The 14,050-nt window shown below is 49.3% G+C and overlaps 1 protein-coding gene, 1 long non-coding RNA gene and 1 pseudogene across 2 annotated transcripts in view; 1 reads left to right on the top strand and 2 right to left on the bottom strand.

Moving 5' to 3' along the window:
- Positions 1–14,050, bottom strand: part of LOC131486949 (TAR DNA-binding protein 43-like) — a 172,203-nt pseudogene that overhangs the window by 39,285 nt on the left and 118,868 nt on the right.
- Positions 1–14,050, bottom strand: part of TECTA (tectorin alpha) — a 67,736-nt gene that overhangs the window by 43,177 nt on the left and 10,509 nt on the right. The window contains exons 5-8 of the mRNA XM_058687078.1: positions 12,470–12,882; positions 6,119–6,689; positions 3,566–4,158; positions 1,679–2,252 (exon numbers count right to left, since the gene is read on the bottom strand). Coding sequence (XP_058543061.1) covers positions 1,679–2,252; positions 3,566–4,158; positions 6,119–6,689; positions 12,470–12,882 — 2,151 coding nt within the window. The remainder of the gene's footprint in view (positions 1–1,678; positions 2,253–3,565; positions 4,159–6,118; positions 6,690–12,469; positions 12,883–14,050) is intronic.
- LOC131486952 (uncharacterized) overlaps positions 9,002–14,050 on the top strand; it is a 34,185-nt gene continuing 29,136 nt past the window's right edge. The window contains exon 1 of the long non-coding RNA XR_009249534.1: positions 9,002–9,113. This is a non-coding gene — a long non-coding RNA (uncharacterized LOC131486952). The remainder of the gene's footprint in view (positions 9,114–14,050) is intronic.

Below are 14,050 nucleotides of genomic sequence, written 5' to 3'. Positions count from 1 at the left end.
ATCAGCTTGTAATCATCATGCTAAAGATTGATACAAGCAAAGGTCATCAATGGGAACTAAATGGAGGAAGGGGATTTTGATATCAGCCTACAGTTAGCATTTTGCCCCATTTGCTTTATCAATCTCTCACACTCATTCTCTCTCTCTCTCTCTCTCTCTCTCTCTCTCACTCTCTGCAGGATGTTTGCACTGTCTTATTAAAGTATCTTCCCATGGGTTGCTCATTAGTTGCAAGAGAAAAAAACACTGTGCCTGCAGAGTGGAGACATTTGACACCTGACCAGGGGACCAATGTGCCCATCACCACTGAGAGGAGGCTGGATGGACACGGCCCCTACATGTGATGTGATACCGTGAGAAAAACACACATCACCTCTGCCAGAGTGTGAGAGGGGACGCACAGCAGAACCTAATCATGAGGAAACATCAGACCCAAACGGAGAGCCATTCTATTTTCAAAGGTGGGAGGTTGTCGTCTTTAAAAATGACAACAAAAGAGAAAAAGAAAGTCAAGGAACTGTTCCAGATTGAGGGTAACCAAAGAGACGTGACAGCTCTAAACACAACATGTATCCTAGCCTAGATCCATATTGGGGGGAGGGGGATGCCATAAAGGACATTACGAGTCAATTGACAAAATTGAAATATAGATATTAAATGATTATATCAGTGTTGAATGTCCTAAGGTCAGTGAGTATACTGTGGTTCTGTAAATGACAGTCATTATTCTAAGGAAATACACACTGAAGTATTTAGGGGGGCCAAGGGGTATGATGTATGTAACTTACTTGCAAATGCAGAGAGAGCGTGTGAGAGAGAATGATAAGGCAATGGAGCAAAATGCTAACTGTGGGTTAATCTGGGTAATGGGCACACAGATATTCTTGTAACTTTTCTGCAACTGTGAAATTATTTCAAAACAAAAAGTTTTGAGAAATACACAAACTTAGAAAGAGATATAGTGGAAATGGGAGAAACAGATGTAGACGATGGAATCTTAATGGTGGCATCGGTTTGGGTTTAGGGCTGATCTTTTTGGTGGGAAAGGCATGGATGCTGAAGTCTAGGTGGGGTTAGTTGTTGGTCCAGGCATGGGTCCTGCCCTCCCAGCCACTCCTTCTCCTGCCTTTCTACATCACTGTTCCCACCGGCCTCCCCCATCGCCTAAGGGGCTATATGTCAGGTCTTCTCAGCAATTATTCTAATTACTGCTAATACTGGCACTGCCCTGCTGAGAGGGGTCAGATACTCTGGGCACAAAGTGAAAAAACCAACGTGGGACTCTTCATAGCCATTGTCAGGCTTGCCCCAGGGAGCGGTGCTAATCTCTACTCCGTGAAAGGCACCCTGACCGATCACTTTTTGTTGAAAGAACGGAGCCCTCCTTTGCCAAGAAAGAAGACACCGATGGAGCCATCACAAAGACTCCCAGTCTTTGATATGACGTGTATCCTCCACTAGATAAAACCAGGAGTCAACGGGATGGCTAATACTTCTACAGTGAAGAGATATTATGTGATTAGAAACAGAAATAAAGGTGAGGAACAGTTGGGTTGGGGGTGATGGGCCTTCCAAAGGACACATCAGATGAGGAGGCTACACACCAGAGTCAGACTGCCCCGGAGCTCAATTCCCCCACCTCCCCGGGGGCCTCCCGCATCAGGTAGCCCCGACTTACGGCAGAAGTCATAGGTCCGCCAGGGGCCCACTTCCACGTCGGCGTTCTTGCACGCGCTTGCGTACCGGGCCACGGAGTCACAGAGCTCCGACTCATTGCCTCCGCTCTGGCACAGACGGAAGAGGCAGGTGCGGTAGTAGGCGGTGACGTTGACCACTCCATGGCACTCGAGGAAGGAGCTGTTGGAGGGGTCATTGATGATGCCACACCTGGAGCGGCTCCGATAAAATTTGAGCAGCTCCGAATCATTGTTGCAGGCCTTCAGCAGGTCCCCACACTCCCCGTTGCAGATCTCCTCGAAGGTCGTCCAGCTTTCCAGGAACACCGCCAGGTTGTCCGTGCACTTGCCGTTGGGGAGACAGAACTCATCGCTGGCGTTTGCATTGAAGAAGCCACACAACCCGCCGGTGCAATTGAAGTAGGTGGTGGAGAGCCGGATGTACAGCAGTCCGATGTCTGTGTATTGGACCGTCACAACACCCCTCGACTCTACTGTCGTGCTGTTTTTGTTGCGATAAATTTCCAGCTTCCCCGAAGGATGGAAAAATGGTAATTCTACCTCCTGGCCATTCAGCTGAAAAAAAATCAAACCACTCTCATCACTTCCAGATGCGCTCAGGGTACCCACCGTTTCCTAGGCTATGAAATAGAGACACGGTTCTGCCCGGCGACTCACCCTTTGAGAAACTGTCAAGAAGCTGACAGTCTATGGACACCACACAGACAGACGCAAACTGTTTTCTCATGGGCACCTCTGTTTCTTTCTTTCTACTCCTCCGATTCAACACATTTGCTGTTTCTCTGCGTATACATGCGACCCTAGGCTAGCCCCAAACAACAGTGACATGTGAGTAGACGTGGTCTTGATATACATGTGGCTTTCTCCTTCTGCGTGATGGCTCCTTTTCACTGGTGGCGCCCCTTCTTCCCCACCGTTCTGGCCCCTTCCTTTCCTTCAGATTTGTTCCTGTGCCCTAGCCCCTCGGAGGCATATAGTTATCTAGCTGTCCATCCACCTTATCTACCTTTTACTATTCTTTTAATAAATTAATCTCTGCCAGTGTGTCAATGGGAATGAAAACAGCTTTTTCAGTCTGCGGAGGTGTGTTTCCTCTTCTTGCAAAGCACAGCACCACGCTGACTTCTGTCTTCCAAACTAGACTTCATGTTGGGCTAGGAGCAGGGAGGCCTGCCCTCCCGTCATGCCAGCTCTGCCACCACTCAGCTGTGAGCTCCCCATCCCTCGCTTAGCCCCTGGGGTCTTCATGTGCAAACAAACAGTTGTACTAGATGATTCCTAACGGTCTTTCTTCAACTAATGATGTGGATGCCTAACGACGAATATTTTAGACCGGGTCAGAGGGGCAGGAGGTGCGATGGCAGGTACCCTTTGCCTGACCTCAATGGGTTCCCATCTACAGGGAGGAGAGTCGGTATAGTACAAGGTAAAAAGCACAGACTTTGAAGCCAGCCTGCCTGGGCTCACATATCACTCTATGGCTGTGTGTCCCTGAGGAAGTTACTTAACCTCTCTGCGCCTCGTTTTTCTCATATGTAAAAGGTAAATGAGGATGAAAACATATCCCCCATAGGTTAGGTGTGACAACTGCTTAGACTAGCGCTTGGCACACGGTAAGCGTCCGGTAAGCATCGGCTGTTACGGAGACCTAGTCCTGCTTTAGCTGTATCTAATTTGAGAGACTCCAGCCTCACTCCATTTCACCCCCGGGGAGGCTGATTCGGTGCCGAACGTTAGGCAGCACTCCCACTTCGGAGCCGTTGCCTTCCTGGAATCCACTCATGGTCAGAGCCAGAAAGGCATACCCGAAGAGTTCCTTGGCTTGGTGAGACGCATCAGAAAAGCCCCAAGGGCAGCCGGAGTCTTACCTTGACTTCCGAAGCCCCAACTCCTCCGATCTTGACCTCCTGGTCAGCCACCAGGATGCGAACGCCTCGCAGCCAAGCAGGCCCCGCATCGGGCTTCTTCTTGTTGATGTCAATTTCCAGATACTCGGGCCGCTCGGGGCAGGTCTTGAGGAGGGTGTAGGAGAATTCGGTGGGGAAGGCGTAGGCCGCGCCGTCGAAGGTGTGCAGCACCTGGCTCTGGCTGAGCAGGCACACGGTCTCGCGCTTGGGGAAGCAGCCCTGGTAGCCGTCCTCCACGGCGCACACCTCCTCGCTGCGGCACGTCTTGTTGAAGCAGTAGACGTCCCCGCCCTCCTCGCACAAGCACTGCACCGTGCAGTTGGCCGTGGCCCAGAAGAACTCCCCCATGGTGTAGTAGTGACCGTCGAAGTCGCAGCCGCACTTGTGCAGCGGGACGCACTGGCTGGTGCTGAGGACAAAGCCTTCGTTGCACTCGCAGCCCTCGGTGCAGGGCGTGGCGCAGTTCTGGGAGGCCGTCAGGTCAGAGCAGGTGTCCGGGCAGCTGCTGGTGCACACGGAGTAGTGGCTGAAGCTCGGGCACTGCACCGTGGATACTGACGTAGGGGAGAGGAGAGAGCGTGACAACAGATGAAGGCCCCGGGGTGGTGACCGTGGGGAGCCACCACACACGGGAGCCCCACGGGGAAGGGCGCTCATCGGGCGAGAGGCTTTGCGACTGCACCCGCAGAAATCAGCTCGCTGCTTTGTGACAGCTACGGGGCAACGTGATCGGATTGTGAACTTTCGACTTTTCGAATCGCGATCATCTTGACTGAATTACACTTCAAGTGGCGATCCTAACTGGACTACACTGATTACTCAACATCGATTTATTACTGGAGGATCTACAACCACTCAGATGCTCTAAGATCTTCGGCTGATGGACACAGAAGTCAATCTGACCTTAAACAGCATAGCCTATTCTTAAGAGGAAATAAATCCAACTTGCAGGAGAAAAGAAAAGGTGAAAAGGCGGGAGGGGCCATTTGAAAACATGACATTTCTTACAGGGAGGCACTCAAAATACCTAAGTGAAGGCTATAAAAGACGATGCGCGAAGACTATGAAAATGAGTACTCTAGGATCTTAAAAATAAGAAAGAACCTTGGTTATGGGAAAGAATTTGTGTGTCTGCACTGCCAGGAGACTGGGTTGGAGCTAGAGGTCTCCTCAAGGCCCTTCTTGCCTCAGAAGCCTCTGGTTCTCATTTTAAGAACGTGGGAGTCTACATAAATGCTTGAGTCGGGTCGAATCCAAGAGGCAGGGGCTCAAGGGACTGCTAAACTAGCTGTCTGAATTAACTGGAATTCATAGCGCTAACATGAGGGAGAGGGGGTGGGCAATGTGGAAGATAGGACCACTAGGGGAAAAAGTAGCCATTACAGGCAATTTGCTTAGGTAATTTGGACGTTCTTAGATTATACAAGGATCAAAAAAAAAATCCATAATCAATCTCAACTTGAGTATGCTCCTGGCATACTTAGAGGCTGGTCAGTCACACAACAAGCAATAAGAAAACACTGTCTCTTCGTAGTTGGATCAATTCTCTGAGAATTGAACCTGATACACGATTTTGTGAATCCAACATGTACTGAGGGGTAAGAAAAATCTCCCTTTGGTCTCGGAACTGAAAGAAACTTTGAAACCTTCTCATCTGCGTGGGAATCTAACATGCACGGACATAATGTTCTGTATACCCATGTGGAAAAACCAAGGGCCAGGAGAGAAACAGAATTCCAAGAAGCTGAGTTGTTTTTACTTGTTTGCTTGCTTGCTTGTTTTAAAAGTTTATATAATCACGAAAAGAGAGGTTTAAGGGGGATAGGAGGAGAAAAACGAGACGACTAAGTCGTACAAAATGCTTCATGCGAAAAGGTAATTCAAAAGAAGCTGAATTTCCCCACGCTGTTAGGGCTTTCTCCTAACCACCTAGCTCTTCTGAAAAAAGGGCCTTCTTTCCTGATGTTCTGTGCTCCCTGGCTGCAGCCCTTTTCCCACTGGCACCAGTGGGTCAGCGAAAACATGACAGAGCAAGAGACACAGAACCTAGAGGGACGGAAGGTGGAGAAGAGTCAAAGAACAGATGCTGTTGGTTCCACTTGGGAGGTGAATTTCCCCCAAAGCTGGTTATGATTACTCAGACCAGTGTCTGTGTTTGCTCAATGGCCACAAACACAGCCACCTTGCCTCTGAACACCCACCTCCCTTCTTAACTCAGGGATAGCCATCCCTGGGACAGGGCCTTCCTCCCGTCAAGCATTTCCTACCACTCACTCCCTGTTTCTGGACCATTTGTGCTCAAACGGTTTTCTTGTTTTCTGGCTATGGTATTGGGTGGGCAGGAAAAGTAAAGATCCTTTTTGCTGTTCATTCTTCATAACGTGTGGCTATGTTAACCTCACCCTCACTCTTGGGCAATTTGTCTTAACAAGGAGAGTTTTGAGGAGCCCGGAAACCCTCTCCCCGGCCCCCTGCGCGAGCACACCCTTCCATTTGGATGGGATGCCAGCTTACCACACCCAGTCTGGACCCGCCAGTCTCCGATTGGAATGCCGAGGGCCTGGCACACGAGCGCGTAGGCCTGGATGGCTTGACAGAGGAGTGTCCCATTGTCCCTCACGCTGCACAGGTCATACACACAGCTGTGCACAAAGGCTGTGGGGTCCACGACGGTGCCACACTCCCACAGGGGGCCGTCCGTCTTGTTGAGGAAGCCGCAGTAGTCCGAACCAAAGAAGAGGGCTTCCGTGGCTGTGTCACACAGAGTGCAGTTGTCCACGCAGCCCGAGTCGCACTTCCAGTCGGCATGGTAGACCCGCCAGCTCTCTCCGAGATCCAGGACAGACATGGCCGGCCTGCCGTCAGGGCGGAGGAAGTCGTCCAGCGGGTTTTTATTGTAGTTCCCACAGAGCCCACACGTGGAGTTTATGTAGGAGCCTGGGATGGAAATGGAGGCGTAGTGCTGGCCATCAAACGTCACTAAGAGCCCAAAATCCGTTTCCACAGCAGTTGACATGCCACTCTGGTAGATTTTCACCGCCCCCAAGTCTAAGGTGACCGGCAAGGAAGTCACTAGGTCATTAACCTGCCAACAACAGTAACAATAAAAGGCAGGTGAGCAGGTGCCAGGGCAATGGGTCCCGCGGAGGTCGGGAAAAGGAGGCCAAAGCACTCTCCAGAGAGAATGGTCCCCCCCACCCCACCCCCAATGGCCTAGGCTCCGGTAAGCTTGACTTCTGTTAAGACAGAGGCCTGGGGGAAGCCACAAAAGCAGGGTGGCGTGGGCCAGCCAAGCACTGTGCATTTGAGACATGACAGGCATTATCACTACTGCCCTAGACTCCTCTGGGGACCAGGTGGTTGTCAACCCTTCCTGGCTGGCTCTAGGGCTGGCTTCAAGTCTCTTGGTGAAAGACTAGTGATGCTGTTTTCCTTTTCACTCGTCTCAATTCATTCTTTAAGTCTCCACTGAAGTCACATCTTTTCCATGACCTCGTTACTGCCTATAGCACTCCCTGATCCCTCCTCCCAGCTGAAATGTGTGCCATGCTGCCCTGGTATTATTCTCTGAGTGCATCACCCTGTCACGTCCTGATACCAGGACTATGTCATGTAATCATTCAGCAACACGAACAAACGTGAACGCCTACTGTGTACCAAGCACTGTGTTAGGTGCTAAGGAATAAAGAATAAAGAAAATAATTGTCCCCACCCCTCATGGAGGTCCCGGTCTACTGAGGAAGAGAGACACAAATAGATATTTATAATACGCTGTTTTAAATACGCATTAATGGATCATACAATGGGAGGATAGCAAGTGACCACTATATCCAGCCTGGGGGGGGTCACACAAGACTTTTTGCAGGCAGTAAGTCTGCCCTGGGTCTTTGAAGATGAACAGAAGTAGACAAAGGAAGACTGGGCTCAGGGAATTCTAGGACAAGAGAGTAAAGGCAGGTGGTTAGGAACAGCTATGTGAATACGGGGTTGCCCATCGGGCGGGGTGGCCAGAAACGAAGCTGGAGACATGAGCAAGGTCCACGGTCCATTTAGTCAACACATGGCAATTTAGGCCTCTCTGTGTGCCATGCACTGTTCTAAGAGTTGGGGATTCGCTTTGAGTGAAATGGACACAAATCTCTGCCCCACGGAACTTATATTTTAGTTGCAAGTAAAATATATAGGTATGCCAGGTTGAGCAATTATGCAGAAAAATAGAGCAGGGAATGGGGATCACAAGTGCCGGGGAAGAGGGTTTTTAACTTGAAATAGGATGGTCAGGGAAGGGGATATTTGAGATGAGGAAGCAAGCCAGGAGCTTATCTGGGGTGACAGTGGATCACGCAGAGGTGACAGCCAGGCCCAAAGGTGGCGTGTGCCTGGGTGCTCCCGGCACGACTGGAGCAGAGACAGCAAGGAGAGGGCAGTGGCAGATGATGCCAGAGAGATAAGGGCAGCCAGAACAGGTAGACCTTTGTCGGCTATTGTAAAGCCTTTGGCCTTGACTCCGAGCAAAATGGAGAGCCAAGAGTGTGTCTAGGGCAAAGGATGGACGTGCTCTGACTTCCATCTTAAAAGAATTCCTCTGGCTTTCGTGTTGGGTGCAGACCCTGGAGGGCCTTTTAAGCCATGTTTTAAGCAAAACAAATTCCATAAAAGCAAAAACAACTTGGATTTCTATGCTGCAGAGAAAGCCCCAAAAGATTTTAAGTAAGGGAATGACATAGTCAGATTTGCATTTCAGAAAGCCCACTCTGGCCAGCAGGTCAAGATTAGAAGCAGAGAAACCAGACAGGAAACTGATGCAAAAATCCAGGGGCGATGGAGCATGAGGGCCTAAACTACATACAGACATGAGAGAGTGGGACAAGCTCATGGAGTCTGCTCGGTAGGACCTCGTGGGTTTTTTTGCAGTGGGGAGCAAGAAATGGGGAACAGTCAAGGGCGAGTCTCAAGCATCTGGCTCACGTGAGTGGGTGGCTTGAGAAGCCTCCAACAAAGAGAGCTCATTTTCTTCTTTTTCACGCCCAGCACCTGTAGACATCACGTTTATAGTCTGGGATGGGAAGGTTATCCTAGGTCAGTCCCAGGTGGTACACACTGTGAGTGCACAGTCAATACATTGGAACTATATCGATTTCGGGCACACGGGAAGGAAAAGGGTCTTTACGGCCACCATTGTAGCTACTTCCTCAGTCTTCTAGGAAGTGAGGCAGTAGCCTATCTAAGCATCTCTCTAGGATTTACCATCACAGATGTCTTGTGGCATGGCCTGCCTCTAATGGGAGGGGGGGACCAAAAAAATAGGCTTGACAAATAAGCTATTCTACAGAGAGCTACAAGTAGAGAGAAAAACCTAGGAATTGATCGATCTATCCTTATCTCCTAGGTAGCAGTTTAGCCGACAAGGGTGAGAAAAGCCATGTTATAAGGAAGGTCAGCTAGCAAGAGCCCTGGATGACCATTATGTACTGTCCATGCTGAGACGGAGAATGAACTCTTCCCCAAGGTTAGTATAACTGTAAGTTCCAGGTATGCCCACTGACCAATGTTGGCAATGGCCAATGTCACCTGCCAGCCATATAAGCTCTGAGCCTCAATTTCCTCAATGGCCTCCTCCACTCTCTCTCAAGCTCCTGCTAACAAAGGGCAGTCTTCTGTGTCTCAAAGCAAGAGCCATGGGGTGAACCGTCTCTGGATATTACAACAGTCCCCCCCAACCCAGTTCCTCTGCATCAGATCTTGTTCCACTTAGACTGACATAAGCCCTAGGCTGACCACGGGCACCACCATTTCCCAGTTTCTACCCTTCTTCCTGGTGTAAGTGTTCATTGCAACCCCATTCATTCCCAACAGAAAACATGTCTCCGTTTAAACCACCGATTAGAGAGATACTGCGTTTGTCCCCCACAGTGCTCTGAGAAGGAGCTCTTGGGTGATTTCTTCTTTCATCCCGCCGGCCTCAACTCTTGACTAGCCAAGGGTAACTGGACCTCTTCTCATCACTTCCCTTCTTCTCCCTGTCTTCTAGACACTTTCCTCTCCGATACTGTCTCTCTTAGGATGTGGGTACTGGGTGGGAGGGCGGGGTGAGGAGAGAGACCTAGAATCGTAGAAGCATAGGTCTTAGAACTAAAAGGGATTTGGGTGGCAGTGGAAATGTGGGAAACAGCATGTATTAGGTGCCCACTGTGTGCCAGGCTGTGTACTAGATGTCACACATGGCTGTTCTATTTCATCCCCAGGACAAACTCAGAAGGACCTTATCATCTTCCCCTTTTGCAGATGAGGAAATTGAGGTTCAGAGCTTGCACGGCTGGGAGGTGACAGGGCCTGACTCTCATGAGCTGGGCTGCAAAGCCACTGCTTTCTGCTGCTTTTATCCCAGTGCTAAGGAGAGGTAGCCATACTGCAGCCATAGAGCCCTGCCTCCTAGACACTATCACCCCATTTTACAGATGGAAAAAAAGAAGCCCAAAGCACACTCAGCCGGCAGTGGTCACACAGGGATTGTGCAGATCTGACCCCAGAGTCTGAGTTCTTCCTCCCCATATGCTATTTGGCCTTGAAGCCCTTTTCAATGGGGCACCCTAAACTACCTGAGTTTATTTGGGGGAGAAATATGAAAACGGAGAAGTATTAGCTAGAAGGAGACATTTATTATATTATGGATGTTAGTTGGCTGTCTTTAGCCCCCATTAGCATATGCAATCCTAAATTGTTTGCTTTGTTATTTGAAAACAATCCAAAGGGGGGAAATCCATATACAGGAACCAGTCCCCAGCATATGGAGAAAGGGGATCTATATGTTGCAAGAACAGATCTTGCTGGCCATTCCAGCCAGGCCGAGTGTGTCTGGAGAAGTCAGCTGCCTCACAGGCATTTCAAAGCCTCCTTCTCGCTTCCTATCCCTCTCTCTGCCTGTCCCCATTTGACCCTGGGTGGGGCCTCCACTGTCCATGGAGTCACCCCCCCCTCCCCCCACCCAGCAGAGCAGGTGTATCCAGAGACACTGGGAAGCCGTTTGGCCAAAGGAAAAGGAAGCCATTGTTAGCTCACAGTTGGAGTCACATAACCTTTTCTTTCTGAAACATTTACATTCACGTCCACATCTCCCTGTCACTACAGAAAATTGAGGAATCTGTGCCCTATGCCTGGACGATGGAAAAGAGCCACACAAAATTAGCAGAGCTGCTGGGCCTGAAAGAAATGGCAATGCTCCTTTCCTTCTGAAAAAAAAAAAAAAAAAAAAGTCTGACTGTGAGTGAAAAAGATTTTTAATCAAAATGGAAAATAGAAATAAAGCATAAAGCTTTCTTCCTCAAGTACAGATATCATACACATCCATCCCCACAATACAGGCAAGCAGGAGAAAGCTGGGGAACATTTTTCTGGCTTGAAATAGTAGCATCTATCTACAAGAATAAGTATTGTGCTCAACAGCACAATAGAAATTTAAAAGGGAGAAACGTCAAACTTCCGTACCCCCAACTCTGACCTTGATTTCATATGCAGAACTGTCCCTAGAGAGACTGGCCAAATAACAGGCAAATTGACATTTCGGCCACAGTAAAACCTCACTTTTCTAATTACGACCATGATAAGCTGCACAGACCTAGGCCAGGCAGAGCCAGAAAAAGTGGAATTAGTTCCTCGGTCCTGCCTTTTGTTGGACATGCTGTGCCAATTAAAACTACAACACATATTAGAAAGAAAGAAAGAAGAAAGAAAGAAAGAAAGAAAGAAGGAAAGAAAGAAAGAAAGAAAGAAAGAAAGAAAGAAAGAAAGAAAGAAAGAAGGAAAGAAAGAAAGAAAGAAAGAAAGAAAGAAAGAAGAAAGAAAGAAAGAAAGAAAGAAAGAAAGAAAGAAAGAAAGAAAGAAAGAAAGAAATCCCCGCATTGGCATCAGTGCTGGTTTGTAATCTCCGTGCATGGGGATTAAGGATCGCACGGGGTTGCGCAATCAACCCCTCGTGGTCTTGGTTATTATTGCTTGAATAAATACACGGTTGCAACAAGGTTTTCATTAACATTATGAAAATTGGGGCCTCCACAAATTGAGTAATTGCCAGTGGCTTCTTGCTCTCCCTCCTTTGCGGATGTGCCTGCCTGAAATCCAGGTGGGCAGTGACAGGAATCATTTGCATACGCTAAATGGACCGGCAGATATCCACTTTCCCCTCTCTTATTCCAGGCAGGAGTGGGAACCTGTTGGAGGGTGTTTGGGCAAAGCCTTCTCAGAACCTTCCCACCGGCGTCGTCAAAGAGCTCAGCAAGCCTGCTCCCAGGGGGGCCCTCACCAGCGGTGCCTCTGGAAACACCAATCAATTTGGAGCTTTTTCCAACAATGCAGCAGTAGATTTTGGGAAAACAGGCCGGGGGTGGGGGAGGGTTGTTAATGAAAGGCCATACTGAGTTATGGATGTATACTCTGTGTTGGCACACCATCTCCAGGGCATGACCATGTGGCTGCTGCTATTGCAAGCCAGGTCCCTGAGAAACTCAGCCTACCTCTCTTCCCAGTTACTTCTGAGCTTGGACATGTGGGCATGTATGCACGTATGTGACAGCGTGTGTGTGTGTGTGTGTGTGTGTGTACCGTGTTTAGGAGGTAACTAGGAATTTCAGTGTACTTTAAGTTATATAGTAGAAAGAAATATCAAGGAGAGAGCTGAGGTTGGCTCTTGTACAAATAAAATTTAGCCTAGTTAAAAAAATGTTACAAGCTATTTGCAAGGAAAGCAGAGCCCTGAATCTCTTCTGTACAAACATCACACAGCAGAACCAGCAGATCTGAGGAAGTCTTCCCCCGGCTCAAGATTCTCCAGCTTCTCCAGCTTCCCAGGAGGGCTGGAGAGGGTCTCACCTTGACTTTTCCATAGCTGCCTTTGGGGATGAGAATCTTGTAGCCATTCACCTCCACAGAGAGCTCCTTCACCCAGGAGACGGCTGAGCCCCCGCGGTGTTCGTTTTTGGCCTCCACGCTGAAGAAGGGGAGGCTGGAAGTCTGCAAACACTGTCGGGCCAACAGGTAGGCACAGGAGCCTTGGAAGTGGAAGAGGAAGCCATCGAAAGTGTGGTAGTGTGGCTCCCCAAACACCACACACGTGCTGGTCTCCACGGGGCTGCAGTAGAAGAATTTGCCTTTGGGTTCGCACACTTCGTAGGGGCTACAGGAGGCCTCCTGGCAGTAGATCTCATTGTTGAAATCCAGACAGCGGCATTTGATGGTACAGTTCAGGTCATCCCAAGACACCTCCCCTCGTCGAAGGAACTGTCCTGGGGAAGAATGACATTAGAGCCAACGTTTATTGAGCATTTACCCTCCAGGCCAGGCGCTGGGCTGAATGCTTTTCCTGCATTATACCATGGAATCCACACAAGAGCCCTATCTGGCAGGTATTATCGACCTCACTCGATGAAAGAGGAAACTGAGGCTAAGGGGAGGTTGAGTCACCAATTCAGCCCAGAGCGCTCAGCCCCTCAGGAGCGAAGCCAGGGTTCTAAGCCGAGGCTGTGGGAATCCAGTCTACCTCTTGGCATCACCGTCTCCATGGCTAGAGAGCACACTCTCATTCAAGGGAAGACACGTCATGTTAATCCACGGCAAAGGCTGTGATGCACGGGAGTCATACCCTTCCTTCCAAGAAGAAGAAGAAGAAGGGTATTCCAGAAAAAGGCCCAGCTTTCCCTGGAAACTCAGCAACACAGATTCCTCCCGTGCTAACTTGTTCACTCACCCGTTCATTCAGCAAACATTTGCTGAGGGCCCAGTATGTGCCGGAAGAGACCAATAAGCATGAATCAGGAGGCAGACACACAGGTTTAAATCCCAGGCTCCCTGGGAGGGTTCTGGAAAGGGCTGAACTCTAGCTTCAAGGGCTCATAAATCGTGCAAACACTGCTTAGGCAGAACGTACCTGATACAAGTTGCCTTCTCTCTCACCCTAGGTAGGCCCTGTCCTTATCCACCGGCAGAACTTCTAGACAGAATCCAGGTTAGGAGGAGAGTGAGGTTGGGGGAGGGATGTCCTTTATGGGATGTACTAATTTTAATATGTGCTACTGTTTATTTGGCAGACAATCAGGCTTTGAAACAATTCCCAGGGGCGCCCGGGGGGCTCAGTTGGTTAAGCGCCCGACTTCGGTCATGATCTCACGGTTTGTGGGTTTGAGTCCCGCGTCGGGCTCTGTGCTGACAGCTCGGAGCCTGGAGCCTGCTTCGGATCCTTTGTCTCCCTCTCTCTCTGCCCCTCCCCTGCCCACGCTCTGTGTCTCTCTCTCAAAAATAAATAAACATTTAAAAAATCAAAAAAATAATAAAAAATAAAACCAGTTTCCTAAATCAAAGATCTCCCCCCACCAAAAACTCAAACTTTGCCAGTAATTAATATCAACCCTCAACTGAAAAGGAAGCGTCTCTGGGCTGGGGCCTGCGATCTTGTCC

Source organism: Neofelis nebulosa, chromosome 10 (genome assembly GCF_028018385.1).
Source record: "Neofelis nebulosa isolate mNeoNeb1 chromosome 10, mNeoNeb1.pri, whole genome shotgun sequence".
Lineage (NCBI taxonomy): Eukaryota > Metazoa > Chordata > Mammalia > Carnivora > Felidae > Neofelis > Neofelis nebulosa.
The sequence above is the reverse complement of the archived record's forward strand: the minus strand, read 5'-3'. Positions and strand labels throughout refer to the sequence as shown.